The sequence below is a fragment of the Schistocerca gregaria genome, chromosome 8 (assembly GCF_023897955.1).
Source record: "Schistocerca gregaria isolate iqSchGreg1 chromosome 8, iqSchGreg1.2, whole genome shotgun sequence".
Classification (NCBI taxonomy): domain Eukaryota; kingdom Metazoa; phylum Arthropoda; class Insecta; order Orthoptera; family Acrididae; genus Schistocerca; species Schistocerca gregaria.
Genome location: NC_064927.1, coordinates 340619716 through 340643005, shown reverse-complemented (window position 1 = coordinate 340643005; position 23290 = coordinate 340619716). Strand labels below are relative to the sequence as shown.

The following is a 23290-nucleotide window of genomic DNA, read 5'->3' as shown; positions in this document are numbered from 1 at the left end:
AAAGTACTCATCTATGTCATAGAAAGTTTTGCTTAAAAGGTAATTTTTAAGCTCAGTCTTAAATTTTACTTCATCTATTATTTCCTTCATGTACACTGGCAGAACATTGTAAAGTTCTATTCCAAAATAACTTACATGCTTTTGGGTTTTTGTTGTCCTTACCCTTTCTACATACAAATTCTTATGAGTTCTAGTATTATAATTATGGCACTCCTCATTTGTATGTAGATTATTCATATGAGATCTTGTACACAGAAAGCTTTTATAAATATACAGTGATGGTATTGTGAGTATTTGCAGTTCTTTGAAAAGGGGCCTACAATGCTAGCTTGTGACACAGGAAAATGAGACAGAACCATACTGAAACTTCATGGCAGATTAATGATCATTGGTCTGGTACACCAGCCAGCTGACAGTAATTTTTAGGTGGTTTTCCATGCCCATTTAGGCAAATACTGGGCTGGTACCCAATCTCTACTTCAGAGATCATGATACACAAACAGTAACAATATGACACACACAACAAATATTATGCCTTGTAAATAATAGATTTCAGTTATCAGTTGTCCTTTTTAAATTTTATTGGCAGATCTATATTTCAGCTAGAAACTAGCCATTCTCAATGCACTATCATTTTTGATCAATGCATGTAATGCCTGTTGGTAGGGCTTCATCCACATTGAATATTCAATACACTGTGGATGAAGCCTGATCAACAGTCATTACAGGCATTGATCAAACATGATATTGCATTGAAAATAGCTAGTTTCCAGCTGAAATCTAGATCTGCCAATAAAATTTAAAAACAACAACTAATAGCTGACATCTATTACTTACAAGTCAGTGTAACAGTTGCCGAGTGCAACAGCCATCTGAATGGAAGGTAACCTGATATATATTATACCATTCACAAACAGATGACACTTTCCCTGTTAGATTAACTGGTAACTGTAACAACAGGATGGACTTCCAAGCACAAAATTAAAATTAAAATGGCCCCTATATAATAAGATAAATTTTAGGAAAGAGTGAGTGTGCTCTTCTAGTTTTAAGCTGTCATTATTTTGCTGAATTAATAACATTGCCCAGGAAAGTCATAAAAAACCTATTATAAACATTTAATGTTACATTTTCTGTGTATTTATTCAATATATCAACAGACAATAAAACCTAGATCATGAAAATTGCAAGCAGACATAATGCAATAAAATGAAATTTCTTTCAGTTCAGAAGAAAATTAAAAACTATTGTATTAATCATATTTCGATAAATATTGCTATTATTAACATGACAATAACTCTCCAGTGTAAACAAACTTTCATTTTTATAGTGTACAGGTAATTGTTATTCTGTGAGAACTGCCACTGAAGTAATGTAAATATGAAACAAGCAGTGCCAGAAAAATAGCAGCACCTCAGCTGAACAGACAAAGCAACAGCATTTCTTCATAGTGAAGCACAATGAATTACTGGATTAATGATTATTAGTGTCAATTTTATTATATTAAGTAAAGATAAAATATTACAGTTAAAAGCACCAGTGCTTCACTTTTTTCATGTATACATTAATTTCTTTCCTCATTTCTATAGGTTCTCCTTTGTGATGAGATTTACCTAACATAATGTAGAACTTCTTAACAGTATCACCAGGATGTGTCATTGATATTATTTTTGTGCATCTCCATAAACAGTTCAGATAAGAGGTTTGGTGAAGGATTTTTATTCTATGTTCATGCATTATAGGTTGAAATTTCATTTGTAGCAGCATTACATAAACAGTACAGTTATCATAATTATGTTAGGCAATAAAATTTATCATACGTAGAACATCATATTCAACATAATAACTTAATGAAGCACAAACAAGTCAACAAATAAATTAAATAGAGAAATCAAGAATTGTTTCTTGGTATCACATTATTTGAAAATCAAATATAACTAGGAGTCGAGTTGAATGCCGAGTGATTGTTTCCTCATATAATGGTAAACTGTGTTTGTACTCCATACTTAGGGTAGAAGAAAACATGGCAAGATAGCTAAAACATTAAGCAATAACTATTTATTAACACTCTTCAATGACATTTCATTTAAGTCAATCATTGATACACAAATTCAAAATACCAAAACATATGGCAACTTGTTCACCAATTAACATCCCTAAAGAAGCACAAATTCACATTTACACAGATGATAGCATTGTTAGTATTCACAAAAATCAGTCATTTATATCTGCTGGTCAGCAATTTCCCAACTTGTTTTATAAGAAAAGTTGTAATCTAGATCTTAGAATGAGACAAATCTTTTATGATGAGTCGTTGTTCTCCACATTCACAACAGAACTTAGCCATTTCAATAGGATATTTAGAGCCACATTCATGACAAAATTTGGCCCTTTTCATGCCACCAATATTGGTGGTTATGCTTTGTCTGCTGGACCACATTGATAAACTGACCTTTTCATCAAGCACAGATGGTGAAGATTGTGAATAGCAGTCAGAATCACGGCTGAAATCGGTTGAATAGCATGACTGAGTGATACTCAAACTGTTGTCTTGTCCACATGACTCAGCTACAACATTTTCTGCAGAGAAATATTCTTGATTTTCCATACTAGTTTCACTATCATTTGGTGATAACACTCGTCTTTCTGTAGTGCCTGAGCCAAAAGGTGTATTATTACTTGCATCTGCCAGTTGTTGTCTTATATCATTATTAACCGTGTTTATACACCTTTTCGTGTCGCTATAACTCCCTTTTCCATCATGTAAGTTACTTGGTTGTTCAGATTTACCAACCAATTGTGGGGATACCTCTGTTAGCCTAGCTTCAGATGAACAGCTCTTTGATAAATTACAAGATGGGGCACTAAGACTTCCCTTAGCCCTTGATAGCTGAGATTTGCACCTTGCAATATCATTCACCTTTTCGACACCAAATTCATTAGCAGAGTGATGTGTACTATCCTTTTCTTCATGGATATCTGATTGTGTTCCAGGCTTCTCATTAACCTGTTTCTTCTTATTTTTAGTATACTTTGGTGCAGTGTATTTCAATCTGGCATCCAACATTTCTTTGGCTTTCAAAGTATTTGGAGACAGTGTCACTGGTGCTCTTCGATCTTTGCACCATTCAACATGGCGCTCAAAGGCTTTAAGACAGAAAGATCTCTCACAGTGAGGGCATTGCTCACTGTCGCGTGGTTTTGGTGACACTGAGGTAATTCCACTCTTTGATTTTATATCAGGGGTTTTCTTTCTCTCTGGTTTGTTGTGCTCAGTAAGCTTCTCTGGTTTATTTCTGGGTGATGTTCTTTCAGTAATTTTATTGGTCAGAATTTTTGGCAGAAATTCAGCAAGATCTGTGCCCTGAATTCTTTGTATTGTTGAATCAAACACTTTCCTCTTCTTTGTGCTGTTTCTTTCACATGCTTTGTAATGCTTTTCCAATGACTCTGGCTTGAAAGTTCTACCACAGATAGAACATGGTACCAAAAGAGGAGTTTCTTCCTCCATAATTTATCTTCTAAGGGTGGTGCTTCCTAACCCATCACATATTTCAACAATAAAATTTTGTGTGAGATCCATGAAAAGGTCAATGTGACATCAAAGCTATAGATACGTTTTCAAAATTAAATCAAGCAGTAACTGCAGAAGTTCTTGTAGTTTTCTGCCATATGCAAGTAAAGCCTGCATTAGTTCAATTGATGTATATATGTAGTCCTTCACATGGCTGAAACAAAAAACACAGTAAATTAAATAAGAAACACCAACAAACAAAAATTTAGAATAATTGTGTCAAAAGCAGATTTCTTTTGAGAAAACTATAAAATTATGAGGGGACCGAATGAATGACAAGTACTTATTTTCAGGAGATGAAAGCCTAAATACTGCTAAAAAGCACATATAAATCATGAAACAACTATCCTAGCTTCCAGAATGATGAGTACCTTTCTCACAGGGAAAGAGGGCTTAATTAGAAAAGATTAGAATAGAGGGCCAGGTCACTCAAATTCCACACTGAGAGGGACTTCTCACCTATAGTGGTTTCCCAGTTTCCTCATAATTGTAAGTTAAACACAGCAGATGAGCTTCATGTGAGGAGAAACAGTGAATTTTTTCCTCTTAGTATACATACACACATGTAAAGTAATCTGAAATTAATGCTGGACAGCAAACAGATATATAGACAGACAGATAGTATATGAGTTCTGTTGAAAAAATTGCGGAACTGTCGTAATATCACGCCAGTTGTGTGTTGGAGTCAGATGCAGTTAGCATCCCTGCACACATCTACATCTATGTTTATACTCTGCAAGCCACCCAACAGTGTGTGGTGGAGGGCACTTTACATACCACTGTCATTACCTCCCCTTCCTGTTAGAGTCACGTATGGTTTGCGGGAAGAATGACTGCCTGAAAGCCTCCGCGCGCACTCGAATCTCTCTAATTTTACATTCGCGATCTCTTCAGGAGGTATAAGTAGGGGGAAGCAATATATTTAATACCTCATCCACAAACGCACCCTCTCGAAACCTGGCGAGCAATCTATCCCGCGACGCAGAGCACCTCTCTTGCAGAGTCTGCCACTTGAGTTTGCTAAACATCTCCGTAACGCTATCACGCCTACCAAATAACCCGGTCATGAAATGCGTCACTCTTCTTTGGATCTTCTCTATCTCCTCTGTCAACTCAACCTGGTATGGATCCCACACTGATGAGCAATACTCAAGTATAGGTCAAACGAGTGTTATGTAAGCCACCTCCTTTGTTGATGGACTACATTTTCTAAGGATTCTCCCAATGAATCTCAGCCTGGCACCCACCTTACCAACAATTAATTTTATATGATCATTTCACTTCAAATCATTCCGTACCCATACTCGCAGATATTTTACAGAAGTAACTGCTACCAATGTTTGTTCCGCTGTCATACAATCATACAATAAAGGATCCTTCTTTTTATGTATTCGCAATACATTACATTTGTCTATGTTAAGGGTCAGTTGCCACTCCCTACACCAAGTGCCTATCTGCTGCAGATCTTCCTGCATTTTGCTACAATTTTCTAATGCTGCAACTTCTCTGAAAAGGCGCATGGAACTTCCGACACTATCTACTAGGTCATTTATATGTATTGTGAAAAGCAATAGTCCCATAACACTACCCTGTGGCACGCCAGAGGTTACTTTAACATCTGTAGACGTCTCTCCATTGAGAATAACGCTGTGTTCTGTTTGCTAAAAACTCTTCAGTCCAGACACACAACTGTTCTGATATTCCATAGGTTCTTACTTTGTTCATCAGGCAACAGTGCGGAACTATATCAAACGCCTTCTGGAAGTCAAGGAAAATGGCATGTACCTGAGAGCTTGTATCTGATATCTTCTGGGCCTCATGAACAAATAAAGCGAGTTGGGTCTCAAACAATCGCTGTTTCCAGAATCCATGTTGATTCCTACAGAGTTGATTCTGGGTTTCCAGAAATGACATGATACGTGAGCAAAAAACATGTTCTAAAATTCTACAACAGATCGATGTCAGAGATATAGGCCTATAGTTTTGAGCATCTGCTCGATGACCCTTCTTGAAAACTGGAACCACAGGTGCTCTTTTCCAATCATTTGGAACCTTCTGTTCCTCTAGAGACTTGTGGTACACGGCTGATGGAAGGGGGTCAAGTTCTTTCACATACTCTGTGTAAAATTGAATTGGTATCCCGTCAGGTCCAGTGGACTTTCGTCTGTTGAGTGATTTCAGTTGCTTTTCTATTTCTTGGACACTTATTTAGATGTCAGCCATTTTTTTGTTCATGCAAGGGTTTAGAGAAGGAACTGCAGTGCAGTCTTCCTCTGTGAAAGAGCTTTGGAAAAAGGTGTTTAGTATTTCAGCTTTACACGTGACATCCTCTGTTTCAATGCCACTACCATCCCAAAGTGTCTGGATATGCTATTTTGATCCACTTACTGATTTAACATAAGACCAGAACTTCCTAGGATTTTCTGTCACGTCAGTACATATAATTTTACTTACAAATTGTTTCATCATCATTGTTTCATCATCATTAACTGAACACTTCACACATAGCCCTCTGTACGCTAACTTTGACATCGTTTAGCTTCTGTTTGTCTGAGAGGTGTTGGCTGCTTCCGCAGTAGTTTCCTAACTTAGTTGTTGAACCACATTAGGTTTTTCCCATCCCTCACAGTTTTACATGGCACATACCTGTCTAAAACGCATTTTATGACTGCCTTGATTTTTTTCCATAAACACTCAACATTGTCAGTGTCGGAAGAGAAAATGCCTAAGTTTAAAGTGTAACTGCCAGAAGTTTCATTGTACCAAGGCTGTTTCCAGAAGTGGAAATGGCCTTGGGAGCAGTGTAGAAATTGTGGAAGAGAGTATTTTGAAGGAGACCATGCACAATAAGTAAAAGGTAAGCACAGACAATTTTTGTGGACAAAGTTCCAGAATTTTTTGAACAGACCTCATACTTTACAGAAGTAGCCTGCAGTGGCAGCTTCTGCCTGTTACTGTAAAACTTGACTCATTTAATATCCCTAAAGGCTCTCTTTGATAATGGAGTTTATGGAACATGAGTGGATGAATAGAAGAAACTGAATGTTTCCCACAATGTTTATTGTTCCCTAAACAAATCCTAGATGCAGGTTACAGCTCATTCCATGTCCTTAAAGACTCTCTTCCATGAAGGCATTTATGGAACATGAGAAAGCATGAATACATATATCTGATGCTATTTCTCAGTGTTTCCTAAATGAACCCCAGAGGTAGAGGTAGACTGCAGCTCCCCAAAACACAATGTGTGGAATTGGTTCTGTATGTTTTTACTGATACATTCTAGTATCTGGCGTCATCCTCATTGATGCCACACTCAAAAATTACAGATGACGTGATGGGACCTGGTCTCTCTACTAAACATAATTTTTGTGCTATTAATTGTTTAAGCCACTACACTGTTGGGTGTTGGCTGCTTGCTAATGAAATGCAAGTGACTGGAAGTACTCATACCTAAGATACCAAGAAATTGTTCTTGCTGACAAAATGTGGGCAATCTTGGTCAAAACTGGTAGTGTGGTCAGTGTGTTACAACTGCTGTTTACCTTCTGTGGCAATCCTGCAGCAAATCTATCAACTGCTGCTGAAAGGCCCAAAAGAACAATCACTTGCATCTTTCTTGGGCCACGGACATCGTTATGTATAAAGAGCTCATACCTCTTGTACATCATAATGGGCAGTCGTTTGAAAAGATCATCTACACTTCCACAGGTTTACAACATAATCTCCCTGATATTCAGCTAACTACAAAAATTAGACTTTATCAGTATTCCTGACCACTCAGTTTTATCTAGGTTCCAAAATTAGGTAATTAGTGTGTCAAAGTTATAAGAACCTATTAATGTCACAAAAAGGCTGATATAGGGTTGCAGTATATCACCAGTCTTGTTTAATTAATATGCAAAGGTGACTCTCCGAAGGTGCAAGAACAACTGTGGAGGAATGGGAATTATTATTAACGATGTACAGCTGTTTTCATTAAGTTTTTTGATCATCAAGTTATTCTAGCATAAGATGAATTCAGTCTTGAGTTCATAGTATGGCGTTTATATCAGGAATGTAATAAATGAGAACTGAAAATGTGTCTGACAAAAACTGAATATCTGGTAGTGAATAATAACATTAAATCTGAAGTTAACATCAATGACAGAGCAGTTATAAAGCAGGTGAAATATTTAAATATCTAGAGGCATATATTGGCAAAAATGGACTGGGTATTGCAGAAATAAAATTCAGAATACAACGAAGCAGGAAAGTAAAAGGGTGCCTAATGACAAGAGTGGGTAGGCTAATGGTTGATTCTATTTTATGCTATGGGTCATAACTATGGATTTCGAATGCTGGCCTGAGAGGAAGAATAACAGCTGCCGGAATGGATCATTTATGAAGGAGTGCCAAAATATCAAGAACTGACAAGAAAATAATGATATAGTGAGAACTCAAATGAAGGCATATGAAACACTGATAGACAGAATCAAAAGAAACTCTCTAAAGTGGTATGATCATCTGTTGAGAATGCCAAATCATCAATGGCCAAAGAAAATATTTGAACAGAAACCATCTGGCAGATGTAAATGTGGGAGATGATGATGTTCTTGGAATGCCTCCATCAAAAGAATAATGGAGCACTGTGGGATACGTAAGGAGGACGCACTGAACAGAGATGCTTGGCAGAAGATTACAGGAATACAACAAAATGTTGTTATTAATTGATCTCCATATTAACTAATGCTGTAATAATAATAATAATAATAATAATAATAATAATAATAAAAGAAATAATAATAGATAAACTAAAGTATCAACAAATAAATTTTACAAAAAATTTCAGAAAAGGTAACACGGATACTTTCCGCAATAAGCTGGACTGTAAACCACTACAGTTGAAGCATGAGTAACAATAAAAAGTTCATAAATCGTTTCTTAGGTGTAGTCAGTGTATCTTGTCCTTTTGAAACTTGTCAAGGGAAAGTAAACTAAAATGGATTACTCTAGGAATAAAAGTCTCTAATGCTGGAAATAGATAACTCCACAATGAACTAAAATCTAGCAAGAACACTGATTTTCTTACATGTGTTAAGCACTATAAAGCTGTATTCAGGAAACTCTACTGGAAACGAAAAAATCACATAATATATTCTCATTCCAACATAGAAATAAGACAAAAGAAATGTAATCTGTTGTTCAGTCACAATTAGGGGACAATGTCTTAGACAAGAAATTTTGAGAATTAGCTTCAACAATGATGTTAATCATATTCAGATGAAATATTCTTTCAGTTAATTATTCTTAAATGTAATTACATCAACTCTGACACTCTCGACAAGACAAATTTCATCACTCAAAGAAATGTCTAGAACACAATATTATTTTTAAGAAACAAGGCCATATGGGTGGGGCATGTAATATTCCTACTTTCCATCAAAACATAAAAATTAGTCCAAAGATCTAATTATAGATTTCATTTTCCTTAATAATTAAATGAGTTTTGGAAATCATAGACACTTCTATTGAATAATTTAAAGTCTTCGCTGTCCATGTTTGTTCACTGAATACATCCTGATTTTGTGCTTTCTTTGATTGTATTGCTTACTTTAGTGATTGTCCTATTTTTACTTTTGGAAGTAAAAAATACAGCACAAACATTTTGAAAATTTTCTTCATTTATTCATTTCGAAAAATTCATTACCTGCAACTTCGGTATGACTTAAACTGATTGACTCTTGAACTAACTAGTTATTGACTCACAGCTTTGACCTATGATCCTTATGTAGAGAATTTATGATTCATGCTACTCACAGCATAGTTATAATTAATATCTCATGTAATTTACAAAATTATTCGTGCAATAAAATACCATTAGCAAAAAACATAGACATATTTTACACAACAGGTTCACAAAATCCAGAATCTTCCAGTGTTAAATTTTGTGAAATAAATATCTTTAACAGTTAATATTATAATATTTTACTTGTTTAGAATAGTGGTAAGTCCAACCCTAAAACTTCAGTACTTTATACAAAATACACTGTTCTGACACATGCTGAAGACTGATAAACTATAAATTTGTGTTGAGTTGCTATCCTCTGACGTCTGATTATTACTCTTCAATTGATGGTGTAAACTGAATATTAGACCACAGTCATACATATATTTTTACATAGCAAAAATATCATGCATTGTGATGTACAGCAAAAGGGCATATCATGTACTATACTGTACTATTCATAAATGTCAGTCTTTTAGAGTACACATACACAGCCAAGGACTTCATGTATAAAATTTATGCATGAGTCTCTGCTTGAATATGCATGGAACAGATAATTTTTTTTATATGTCATAATCTGTAAACAATGGAAAAAAACTGGTTCATCATGGGTTTTATTTGTAACAAGTGCCTCTGAAAATAGTAACTGTTGTTGCTGTTTTTTCTAGCAAACATAAATGTTTAATAGTTTGTGTTGTATGGAACACATTACTATAAAAATATTTATAAGAGGTATAATATGCATAGAAGAACATTAAACATTGGGTGAATAGATAAGGCAATATATGTGTTAGTAATTAGGAAAGTGTTCATAAACAAAATTTTATATGTACATTACCAAATATGCAAATGTAAGAGTGGTATGAGCAGGATAAGTGCATGTCATAAGTAACCCATTTTTCACTAACACTAATCTAGCATATAAACACATCTATGTCAACTGTGTCTTGGACCCTTGTCAAACTTGAACAGGGTAAGCATACAAATAAAGTAACTTAAGAAAGGTATGCATATTATCAACAAAACACAATAATGTTGCAAGAATGTCATAATTACTGTAACATTAACAAGGCATCTTCATACACAGATTATGCTACAATGATAAGAAATCTGATTAGCATGTTAATTATTAACACAGAAAGGAAAATGGTGATTAATTTACTCATTTAGAAACATTTCCATATCCATCATCACATATGAAAATTAGTTTTTTTACCTCCCTAGTGAAAATATATTATTTTAATGACATTGAGGGAATATCGAATAGTTGTAGGTAAACAACTAGAATTCAGTCAAATACAGATATATTCACACTTAGCTTCCACACAGATACAAGTCCTGAGGCTAACTACTCCGTTAGCATCCAACATCCTGCCCAAAAGCCATCTCCTCAAAGATAGCACACTTACGCACTGAACGAATATCGATATTTATGCCCCCCCCCCCCTCCCCCCACAGTGTATGGAGTACATTCCTGTGAATGGGGGGGTGAGAAGTTAGGAAGGTAACATACAGTTCTTCTGCGTCAGGCGGAAGCGGTCGACTGGTAGGAGACCTGGGGGTGAAACCCGGTACGTCGTCGGCGAAGTCAGCAAGCGACACTGGCGGCTGAAGACGACGTCCCGTCCTGGAGAGGAGGTGTAGCACTTCGTCAGCCGGCAGGCGGAGAATCACCTTGCCAGAAGTCCTAACAAAGGCACGCAAATTGCCACACGCAGCACTTCTGCTCAATTTAAAGTGGCGCACCACACGAGATTCTGCACTTCCTCCCTCAACATTGTCACACGCGAGTACCACACACACCGTATCTCCATCTATGACAACCGATAATTTATGTATGTCATCAGGGTGTACAGGTGTTGTGAATTCGTGGGAGGCACCTGTATGAGCAATGGTAGGGAGGCAGGGAGGTGTGGGAAAGCCGTGGCAGGGGGAAGCATCTGCTAAGTGGGGGGTGGCAGGTGCACTGGACTGCACAGGAGACAACCTCGGGTGATCAGCTGACAGACGAGGGAGCTTGACCGAAGGCAACGAGGAGCCAACATGGATTGAACGGCGTGACAAAGAGCTGTCACACGAAGATGGTAACGCTATGGTAGAATCCGAGTGGTTGGCAGTTCGACTGCGAGGACTGTGAGGAGTGAAGCCCCAAAAAGATTGGCCACTTGAATTAGGTGAACGAGGAGAAGGAGCAGTGCTCGGCAGAGAAGCATGCTGTGGAGAATCAATACCAAAATGCATGGTATGGGAAGATGGATGGCCGCTCGAACGGTATGAGGATCGTAGTCTAAATGTGTATTCTCATTGATGTGGTAGCTCGGAGAGAAGCCACAAGTACCTAAGTACGCTGGTGAATGTCCGTTATGCACACAGTATTCACTCGACCGTGAGTGGTGGGGCTGGTTGTAGATGTCGGAGTAGTTACTGTTCAGCACAGAATTGTTGAATTGATTAGAAGCAACACAAGGGTCCCACACACGTCCACTAGGATGCACACTCAGTGTGATATTTGCTGTTTGGCGAGCATTGAACACCTGTTGACTAGCCAGCGTGGAACGATATCCATGTGGCGGGAACTGATTGGAGTTTGAATTTACTACTGGACTTTCCAAAGCAGCAAAACCTCGCTCATCGCCACGAACTGTATTGAATTGTGCATTCAACACAGGAGTAGGAATGTTCCGACCAACACTCTGTGGAGAACACGTGGGAAGGTCTAGGCTAACAAAGCCAGAGTCCACGACCATTGACGGTTGGAAAAAACTAGCAGCACTTGATGAATTCCACTGCATGTTCTGACTGAAGGATTCCGAAGATTCTTGCGGCATGTCCACTACGACGGCAGGAGTGCTGGAGAGATGTAACTGAAATCCGGGCGGTGGTGAGTGCTGAAAAGCCATTGTCTGGAGCTGAACAAAGGCCCTCGCGATCGCAGAGAAACCTGATGTGTAGGCACGTAAATAACTGTCGGGCGGTAACTCGGACGCGTATTACACAAAAAATGGGGTCACCAGTGAGGGAATATCGAATAGTTGTAGGTAAACAACTAGAATTCTCTCAAATAAAGACTTATTCACACTTAGCTTCCACACAGATACAAGTCCTGAGGCTAAATACCCCTTTAGCATCCAACATCCTGCCCCAAAGCCATCTCCTCAAAGATAGCACACTTATGCACTGAACGAATATCGATATTTATGGCGCTCTATGCCACAACATATAAAAACAAAGTCTCAAAAACTCTGTATTTTACTTATGTATCAGCAAATTGAAACATGCTTCATCAAGAAAAATCCTAGAAATGGAAGTTAAGTGCTAATACAAAACATGTAAACAAGTTGTAATCTAATTCGTATACATGACTTCATAGTGCACACTGTAAAAGGTGTTAGTAAAGTGTAATTACGTTGTCTAAAAACAGTCAAAACTTTTTCACATGATTCTACTGATTTGATCCCAGCGTCCATTTCTTAAATTCATTAACTATAATGTTTTTGTCTATCAGAACTTGTTTCTTATAGATAGCAGTGTGACATCACCATTTGAATAATTATGTAGTTAACTGTTATTAAATTATTATCCCATATACATGCATAATAAAGTTAACAGTTTAAATCAAGAATTACTACTCTTTCTCATTTGCAGAGACTAGCATATCATAGATATCACATTACGTTTCCTCTTGCCACTTACCATACTTTTAACTACCCTCACAAAATTACTTACTTTTCTCTGTTAATACGGTACATTCTTTATGACTCAATGGACATAGTCCACTAGACTTCAAGATAATCAGTTTTAATCCCTAACCATTATTTCATCATCACATTCCTCATAATACTTCAGTAATAAATGTAATACCTCACAGTCTTCCATTGTTGTTGTTGTTGTCATCAGTCCTGAGACTGGTTTGATGCAGCTCTCCATGCTACTCTATCCTGTGCAAGCTGCTTCATCTCCCAGTACCTACTGCAACCTACATCCTTCTGAATCTGCTTAGTGTACTCATCTCTCGGTCTCCCTCTACGATTTTTACCCTCCACGCTGCCCTCCAATGCTAAATTTGTGATCCCTTGATGCCTCAAAACATGTCCTACCAACCGATCCCTTCTTCTAGTCAAGTTGTGCCACAAACTTCTCTTCTCCCCAATCCTATTCAATACCTCCTCATTAGTTACGTGATCTATCCACCTTATCTTCAGTATTCTTCTGTAGCACCACATTTCGAAAGCTTCTATTCTCTTCTTGTCCAAACTAGTTATCGTCCATGTTTCACTTCCATACATGGCTACACTCCAAACAAATACTTTCAGAAACGACTTCCTGATACATAAATCTATATTCGATGTTAACAAATTTCTCTTCTTGAGAAACGCTTTCCTTGCCATTGCCAGTCTACATTTTATATCCTCTCTACTTCGACCATCATCAGTTATTTTACTTCCTAAATAGCAAAACTCCTTTACTACTTTAAGTGTCTCATTTCCTAATCTAATTCCCTCAGCATCACCCGATTTAATTTGACTACATTCCATTATCCTCGTTTTGCTTTTGTTAATGTTCATCTTATATCCTCCTTTCAAGACACTGTCCATTCCGTTCAACTGCTCTTCCAAGTCCTTTGCCGTCTCTGACAGAATTACAATGTCATCGGCGAACCTCAAAGTTTTTACTTCGTCTCCATGGACTTTAATACCTACTCCAAATTTTTCTTTTGTTTCCTTTACTGCTTGCTCAATATACAGATTGAATAACATCGGGGAGAGGCTACAACCCTGTCTCACTCCTTTCCCCACCACTGCTTCCCTTTCATGCCCCTCGACTTTTATGACTGCCACCTGGTTTCTGTACAAATTGTAAATAGCCTTTCGCTCCCTGTATTTTACCCCTGCCGCCTTCAGAATTTGAAAGAGAGTATTCTAGTCAACATTGTCGAAAGCTTTCTCTAAGTCTACAAATGCTAGAAACGTAGGTTTGCCTTTTCTTAATCTTTCTTCTAAGATAAGTCGTAAGGTCAGTATTGCCTCACGTGTTCCAACATTTCGACGGAATCCAAACTGATCCTCCCCGAGGTCTGCATCTACCAGTTTTTCCATTCGTCTGTAAAGAATTCGCGTTAGTATTTTGCAGCCGTGGCTTATTAAACTGACAGTTCGGTAATTTTCACAACTGTCAGCACCTGCTTTCTTTGGGATTGGAATTATTATATTCTTCTTGAAGTCTGAGGGTATTTCGCCTGTCTCATACATCTTGCTCACCAGCTGGTAGAGTTTTGTCATGACTGGCTCTCCCAAGGCCGTCAGTAGTTCTAATGGAATGTTGTCTACTCCGGGGGCCTTGTTTCGACTCAGGTCTTTCAGTGCTCTGTCAAACTCTTCACACAGTATCGTATCTCCCATTTCGTCTTCATCTACATCCTCTTCTATTTCCATAATATTGTCCTCAAGTACATCGCCCTTGTATAAAGCTTCTATATACTCCTTCCACCTTTCTGCCTTCCCTTCTTTGCTTAGAACTGGGCTGCCATCTGAGCTCTTGATATTCATACACATGGTTCTCTTCTCTCTAAAGGTCTCTTTAATTTTCCTGTAGGCAGTATCTATCTTACCCCTAGTGAGATAAGCTTCTACATCCTTACATTTGTCCTCTAGCCATCCCTGTTTAGCCACTTTGCACTTCCTGTCGATTGCATTTTTGAGACGTTTGTATTCCTTTTTGCCTGCTTCATTTACTGCATTTTTATATTTTCTCCTTTCATCAATTAAATTCAATATTTCTTCTGTTACCCAAGGATTTCTAGCAGCCCTCGTCTTTGTACCTACTTTATCCTCTGCTGCCTTCACTACTACATCCCTCAGAGCTACCCATTCTTCTTCTACTGTACTTCTTTCCCCTATTCCAGTCAATTGTTCCCTTATGCTCTCTCTGAAACTCTGTACAACCTCTGGTTCTTTCAGTTTACCCAGGTCCCATCTCCTTAATTTCCCACATTTTTGCAGTTTCTTCAGTTTTAATCTACAGGTCATAACCAATAGATTGTGGTCAGAGTCCACATCTGCCCCTGGAAATGTCTTACAACTTAAAACCTGGTTCCTAAATCTCTGTCTTACCATTATATAATCTATCTGATACCTTTTAGTATCTCCAGGGTTCTTCCACGTATACAACCTTCTTTCATGATTCTTAAACCAAGTGTCTTCCATACTTCAACATAATCATCCTCATTCTCAAGATCATTATAAGAATTGTAACAGCACCACCGTTTATGACAGGGAAAGTTAGTTTTGTGCAATATTTGGAACATGAGTTACAGCCAGGTGTGGGCTGGATTGCAGTAAGTTATGCACACCAGCAGTTGCGAAGGCAAATGGAGGCCACAGGAGCATATAACTGCCACAGGGAGCGCACGCAGCAGTTTCCGTGGCACAATTCAAAGGCAGAAGAGGGCCACTGGCCAACCTAAGTGTTATGGATACATGACACAAAGCGACACACTTGGCAAAACAGAGGCACACAGCCTAGTATAAATAGGTGCCATTTTCTAACAAGATTCATTCAAGTGTGGCAGAGCTCTCCTGGACGGCGAGGCGTGTCATACCGCCAGGCTACACGTACCAACAGATGGGGCGCCAGCATCACAGTCCACGGTTTGACCCTCTGAGGCCAACGCAGGGTCTGCAGCCAGCCAGGGCGGGCCACTTTTCGGATTGCTACTGTGGGCAGTCATCTCGACTCCCGACATATGCCGGAGGCTTCCGAGGCAAGGACCACAGATTCGGATGCCAGATCACAGGCAGTCATTGCTGTCATGTTCTCAGCTAAGCCAGTGAGGAAGAAGAAGCAGTGGAGCCAGCCTATGGCTCTCATCAAAGCCCCACAACAGACAACATATTCTGAACATCATTAACAGTGCATATTCAACATTACTTTATAGTAATCACGATAAGATCATTCATATTACCTTACTTGGTCTCATTCTGCAAATAACTTTCTCATATTCCCATACTTAATAAATATCTCAAAGTATGAATAGTGTACATAGTAGCAGCTGTTCTATGAATCACCGTATTTACCTGACTGTAAGACAAAGCTGAATATAAGATGACCCTCTTCCCTTAAAGTGGCTTCTTGAGAAACTTTCATTTTTAAGATATTTTGACTTCTCAAATTACAAATTGTTTTACTGGTGTAAAACATCTGCCTAAAACAGTTAACTTTATACGTACAATAAATGTGTGACATCTATTGATCATCTACATTTTGACAATACAAGGAGAAATATAATGAACAAAAATAAATGACTTATGTTAATTTTTCTCTCTGCTTCCTTTTTTTGGCTTACTTTATAAGACATCTATGGTATCACTATTTGCAATAATAATAATAATCATCACATTGAGGGTTTATTAACTTCCTGCCTCTAGAATAAGGGCGTGGTCTCCTTGAAGAAGTCACCACTGTAAAGTTCTCACAGGTGAATCTACTCATGCAAATGTCACTAAAGAAGATGGTAGACATGTATTCATCATTTATATAAAATTCACTTGCACAAATCTCATTCTAGATTCCACATCATGGCATCCTACTGTATATAAAATGACATTATTTGTCCCTTCATTTTCAGACTCTTAAGTAACAAGACAGGAAACATGAAATACACGTTCTAAACCAAGTTGCTATAGGCAGTGGTTACAAGGCAAAAGTAATTACAAAATTTTTCAAAAAATTAACACAGAGCACATGCAGAGAATAGATTTTATTACTTTAAATGATGAATACCAAGTGCAAAAATCAATGTGCCAGCCTAAGGAACGTATACGACAAATGTCAGATACAACAGAGCAACATTTTCAGAAAACAGGATAAAGAACAGGCCTTTTTGCCAGTGAAACTCTTTGATTTAGGGTTAAGCATGATACAAATAAATCAATTCACCCAAATTTTGTACACCGGATGTGTATAAGATTAAGTGCAATAACTGCATACAGGTCAGATCTGTAGAAGGTTTGATACCTGGTTGGTGATTTGAGACCAAAATTGCAAACATTGGGAAAGTGGCCAAACTTTTGTGTGGTGAACTTTATAGCAAGAAGATTTGACCGAATTCGTAAAGCACTACGAATTTATGCAGTCTAATTGAATTTGACTGCCTTACAGAGCACTTCTGGTTTGTGGTAGCCATTTCCTGCAAATGCTTTGCGTACTCTGTTAGAACATCTTTTTCTAATTTCATATTTACTACTGCAGATAGTAGTATCTTGTGTAGGGTCACAATTCACAGTAAATTTGTCTTCTGCGAATAAATCATCAGTAAAATTCAGATGTTTGGTGAGCCTACATTGTTATTCTAAGGGATTATTGCCCTACTTCCCTATTATTTAGTTGTTTATATTTATCCATTTTACTATAAATACATATATCATTCACTTTCTGCTTCCAAAGTCCCCCTGATAATCTTTTGGTGCTTACATATGGGCATAATGCAACCAGTGACGGATACAGAAAAACCTCAAGGAGGGAGCACCTAAGATATCTTGAGCTACCTTTATTTTTACCGTGATAAAAAAAAGATCAAGTCACATGCCAAGTTTAACAAAGTTTTACTTAAACTGATTACACACATATAAAAGACAATGCCATCTTATGGCATAAAAAAGTTACAGTTGTGGTTCTCTTCCTTAAATGATGAATTCTATGCACCTATTCTTCCTGGCAAATTGATTAATTATATCATCAATAGGACAATCAATGTCAGGGTGAGTGTTCAACAGAGCTAAACCATTAAGTCAATCCTCCTTCATTGTCGACCTCAGCCATGTCTCTATACACTACAATATTGAAAAATGTCTTTCTACTGTAGCAGTAGATGCGAGTGGACAAGTAAATATTTTGTTCAGCATGTGCAAATTAGGATAGTTAGACCTAGGACAAACAGACAATGCTTGCATAACAGAATCACAATCATCAGGGGTATTTATGCTCATCTGCTTGTATTGAAGAATCTCTCCCAATAATCTCTTTTTAATCACAAGGAGTGATTCTTCTTCAAAGAATATTAGTTCAGTTAAGCACTGATTCAATTTATGTCCCAGATCATTAGTAATGTTTCAGTAGTTTTGAGAGCAAAAGTATGTTGAATTTTAAAACTTTCGTCGAACAAATGCCAGACAAAAAAACATATCGATATCACTAGAGTGGCTGCAACTTTTCTTGTAGGTATGTGTTAGCTACATGCCAGGCAGAAAAGTATAAAATATGATGACGTAGATGCGCATGCTACACAAGAAAGTACAACTACTAGTTAATCAATTCAGTTGAGTTGAGTGATGAAAGAAAGGAATGAATAGCATGTGAGCTGACTCGCGGGGGCAGTGCAGACGGCAGTGCAAGTGGCCCCGCAAGGGGACGGGGAGGGGGGGGGGGGGTGAGCACCCCGCGCATGGTGTAAGTTTTGAACAAGCAGTATAGTTGTGGATGATGTGTTCACACGGGATGCTGGTAGTGCAACTGATGAGACGGACAAGGCTATCAGCATGTGGAGGTCACACCAGAGGGATGTTGATCTGATCAAGGTGATGGCATATGTTGTAAGGGAAATGCAATTGATGTGAGCTGCTAATTTATTAGCCAGTGTGAATTTTGATCAGCGTGGCCTGTTTGGTGACTGTCTGTGATGGACTGGAGGCTGAGAAGAGGCAGAAATGCTGAGTACTTATGGGTTTAGAATCATGGTTGAAGTCAGTGTAGATGGAGATGCAGTCATAGAGTCCAGCATCATTGTGCTGAACTCGTGTCAAGAAGAGACACAAGAGTTTTCAGTGACAGTTGGAGGTGAGCTGTGCAACTGACAATAGTCAAAATGACATTTTGTTGCGTTTGATTCCTCTGGTGTGTTCTGAATGTGGCACTGTAGAGCACCATCAATCTGTTGTAGGTGTACAGTAACCAAACTTGGAACCAAGGGAATGTAGGTAAGGGCTCGGTGTTCTCACAAGAATATAGGCAGCAGATGGTGATTGAGGTGCATTCCCATGAGTCATATGAGATGTGGTGACACTGTGCTACACAGCCAGAGTGATGTACCTAAATATGCCAGCAGTGGAGCAGCCAGGTGGTAAGGAAGCATTGTGTGCCATTGACATATGATGTTGTATGTACGTCCAAGGTCAGTGATAGCTTAGATGCTGATCGAGTGGGGAGAGCACATGGTCAGACTTCATGCAGGCACAACCAGTCAGCAGGACCAGAGTCATGTGTGTACTCCCACTCTCGTCGTTATGACAGTTGTGTGTCAAGTGCATGAGCTGCTTGTGCAGAAGGGCAGGGGTAGCAGGTCTGTGGTTATTACATTGCAGGAGCAATGTATTCTCCTTACGGGATGTGTCCGATGCACACGACAGGCAGCATAGTGTTGGTGAATCACTGTAAGCTTGTCACCAGAGGGAGCACACTGCTTGAGTGTATCAACGGATGCACAATTATCTTCCTGTGGTTTGTCTTGAATGTTTGGTGTACCAGGTAGAGTTGGAGACACTGGGGCAAAAGGTCCTGGAATTCAGCAACTCCTGTCAAAGTACAGGAGTGCAGCATGCTGTACGACCAAGAAGAGATGAAATTGGATTAAGAAATCAATTGCTAGGTCTGGTAGCCTATTATGATGTCTGTAACAGAGAACGTCCCCTAAGGTGGCAAGATGGAGACAGTAAAGGGTTCTGCGTCATGGATCTCTGCAGTGCAATTGTTGAACTGGCCTCTTCATATGGTCACAATGCTGTAGGTTCAGCCATTGTGGAAGAGCTGTCAAGTGATAGCAATTTGATGTCAGAGCTGATGTCTGCTGAAAAGTGGTCCTTCAGAAGTAGGACAAGTAGAGGTAGAAGCTTCATGGAACAGTCATCAGAATCCAGGTTGATTATATCACATTATGTGTACAATCAGAGATGTGAAATCCGGTAGTGGACATTGTCAGTAAAGTGAGAGGAAAGTGAACCTGTTGTGGGCACTATTGAGTAATAACAAGTCAGGCGACAGTCACACACAGTGTCAGTGAACTGCTCTTGTGTGGATGTGGCAGTATGTCGTGCATGATTGCCCAGAGCAAAGTCAACTGTTTTTACAGATTGCAGGTCATGATGCTGAGCTGCAGCAAGGACATATGATGCAAACTGCAGCCAAACCAGTTCTAACCAGGTGCTGTTCAGTTGGTCATATGGAGCAGCTGCATGGGCGTGGTGCAGTTGGCGACATTTTGCACAGGCGAAAATGTAGTGTGCTCAGTGGCATTCTGCACGGGCCCAGGTGTGATGCAGGTGTGGATGATCTGTGCAGGAGTGGCTATGGCATGTGTGGCAGCATTCTGCACAGACTTGGGCATGACACAAGTGGGGATGATTTGTGCAGGCATGGGGGTGGTGTACTCAGCAGCATTCTGCACAGGCAAGGGTGTGACACAGTTGTGAATGTCTCTGTGAATGCACAGGGATGGTGCAGATGTACTGCACAGGTGCAGGTATGGTGCAGCTTATGGGAGGTTGGGTTTTGTTGATGTGTGAAGGTCATCAATCCAGTCAGCTGCAGAGAAAGTCACAGTCAGAAGTGACTGGGTGAAGTCAGTAGGACTCAGCTATTAAGTGAAAGGAAGGTAGCTATGGCACTTAGTGGCTATCATTGTTGTCAACAATGTGAATACAATGTCAGTGGACCATGGAATGTTCTTGGTGTGGTAGTCCATTTGCAACACAACAAGTTAGAAATAAGCTGTCCACAATCATCGGTCAGGTTTGAGTTTGGCCTGGGCGAAACTGGGTATATTTAATGATTGTGTATGAAATCTGGACAACAGGCAGCAGCATTGGCAGAATGAACAAATTTGTGTATGGTTCGAAAGACATGCTGTCCATGGTGAATGAATGCAGATCTGTCCAACCTGTATGTTTCAGTCAATCCTTCTGTAGTATTTCTGCAAGTGGGGTATGGTAGTGAGGTCCCACAGTAGATTGCTTGTTGAGATTGCTTGTTACTTTCAGTTGTTCAGAACTAATGTGTTAAGTTGAACAACTGTTCTTAAGAACTTCACTTGGACAACTGATGTCTACAGATGGTGGAAGAGCCAGTTGAGAAGCAGTACACTGTCCAGAGCAGAAGCCGTTAATGTTATGCGCAAATTTCATCACACTTTGGTATGTGAAGGTTATATTGTCCTAGTATAGCAACAGCATTGGTCAAAAATTACCTTATATGCGATCTCATGAATCATTGTGGTCACCAGTGTGAGTCAGGTACAGTGTGGGTATGATATATGTGATATATGAAACAATACAGTAGAATTAAACTTTATTGAAGGAATACATACACAGGTAAAGACACAACTGCATAACATGTACCCTAAGATCAAACTGAAGTCTGTGATCAAGTCATTAATATTGCACTCAAAGCACATCAGCAATGTTGTTGGGGTTGATAAACAATGGTCACCAGGAAGTTAATTATTCTATAAGTTCCATTTGTTTCCTTTGATCATAACTGGCATTATTTCTCACCATGCAGTATTTTAGTTATGAAATTTTGTCATAACATTTTATTAAAAGACTGTTATAATTTTTCGTAAAACACAGTCTTGTGAAGCAAAATACAAAATCTTTATTACTGTATTGATGTATTGTACTCTGTGTTACAAGACTTGTATTTCAAACTGTTGTTCCACAATATATAATGATTTTTGTATTTATATAAATTTTTTAATGTCAGTAGTTGTGTTTTCTGTGTAGATACTTCAATCATTCATACAGTAAAATACATACAAAAGTTATTGGCTCTGGAACAATTTAAAATTCCAAGCTGTAATCCACTGAAGAGCCAAAGAAACTGGTACACCTGCCTAATATCATGTAGAGCCTCAGCAAGCATGCAGAAGTGCCACAACACAATGTGGCATGAACTCAACTAATGTCTGACATAGTGCTGAAGGGAACTGACACCTTGAAACCTGCAGGGCTGATCATAAATCCATAACAGCACATTGTGAGGCATCCCAGATATGCTTAATACGTTCATGTCTGGGCAGTTTGGCAACCAGCTGAAGTGTTTAAACTAAGGAGAGTGTTCTTGGAGCGACTCTATAGCAATTCTGGATGATTGGTGTGTCGCATTGTCCTGCTGGAATAACCCAAATCTGTCAGAATGCACAATGGACATGAATGGATGCACTTGTGAGAAAAATAAAATGTCTACAGCCATCCTTATGATTTTATTTATTTTGTTGCAACCAGTTTCTGCAGTTCAATGTGCCATCTCCAGGTCTATATGCGTAAAACAGTAACAACAGCATAATCAACTTATCAATCAAGCTACATAGAAACATATTAAAAACGAAATGAGAAACAATGACAAGACTCTACAAGTGAATTTACAGCAAATATTTGATAGAACGAACAGACATCCATTGTTACATACCTAGAATATACCACACCAAATTTCCACTCAATATATTGTACAATTAGATTATTTATTAAAATACCTTATCTTTGAATAACTTTACATGGTTGTTTTTGTTAGTCAGATGCATATTACCTGCACAACCCTGAAATAACCTACTGAAAGTAGGTTTTATGCATACAGGCCTGAAGATGTTGCATTGAAGCACCTAAACTTGTTGCAACAAAATCAATAAAATCATAATGATGGCTGTAGGCATTTTATTTTTCTCACAATAGTAAATGGCCACCATCCCAAAAACCTCCTGCCAAAAGGATGAATATACAAAAACTGAGTGGATGCAGCTGATCAGACAGGATGCTTATGTACGTGTCACCTGTCAGAGTCGTATCTAGACGTATTGGGGGTCACACTTCACTCTAACTGTGCATGCCCCACACCAACAGAACCTCCACCAGCTGAACAGACCCCTGCTGACATTCAGGGTCCATGGATTCATGTGGTTGTCTCCATCCATG

General features: G+C 38.7%; 1 protein-coding gene across 3 annotated transcripts in view; it reads right to left on the bottom strand.

Moving 5' to 3' along the window:
• Positions 1-2036: 2036 nt before the first annotated feature.
• Positions 2037-23290, bottom strand: part of LOC126284690 (zinc finger C2HC domain-containing protein T03G11.3-like) — a 102180-nt gene continuing 80926 nt past the window's right edge. For all 3 annotated transcript variants that reach the window (XM_049983812.1, XM_049983811.1, XM_049983813.1), the window contains one exon: positions 2037-3728. In XM_049983812.1, the coding sequence (XP_049839769.1) occupies positions 2276-3511 (1236 nt within the window). In that variant the 5' untranslated portion in view covers positions 3512-3728 and the 3' untranslated portion in view covers positions 2037-2275. The remainder of the gene's footprint in view (positions 3729-23290) is intronic.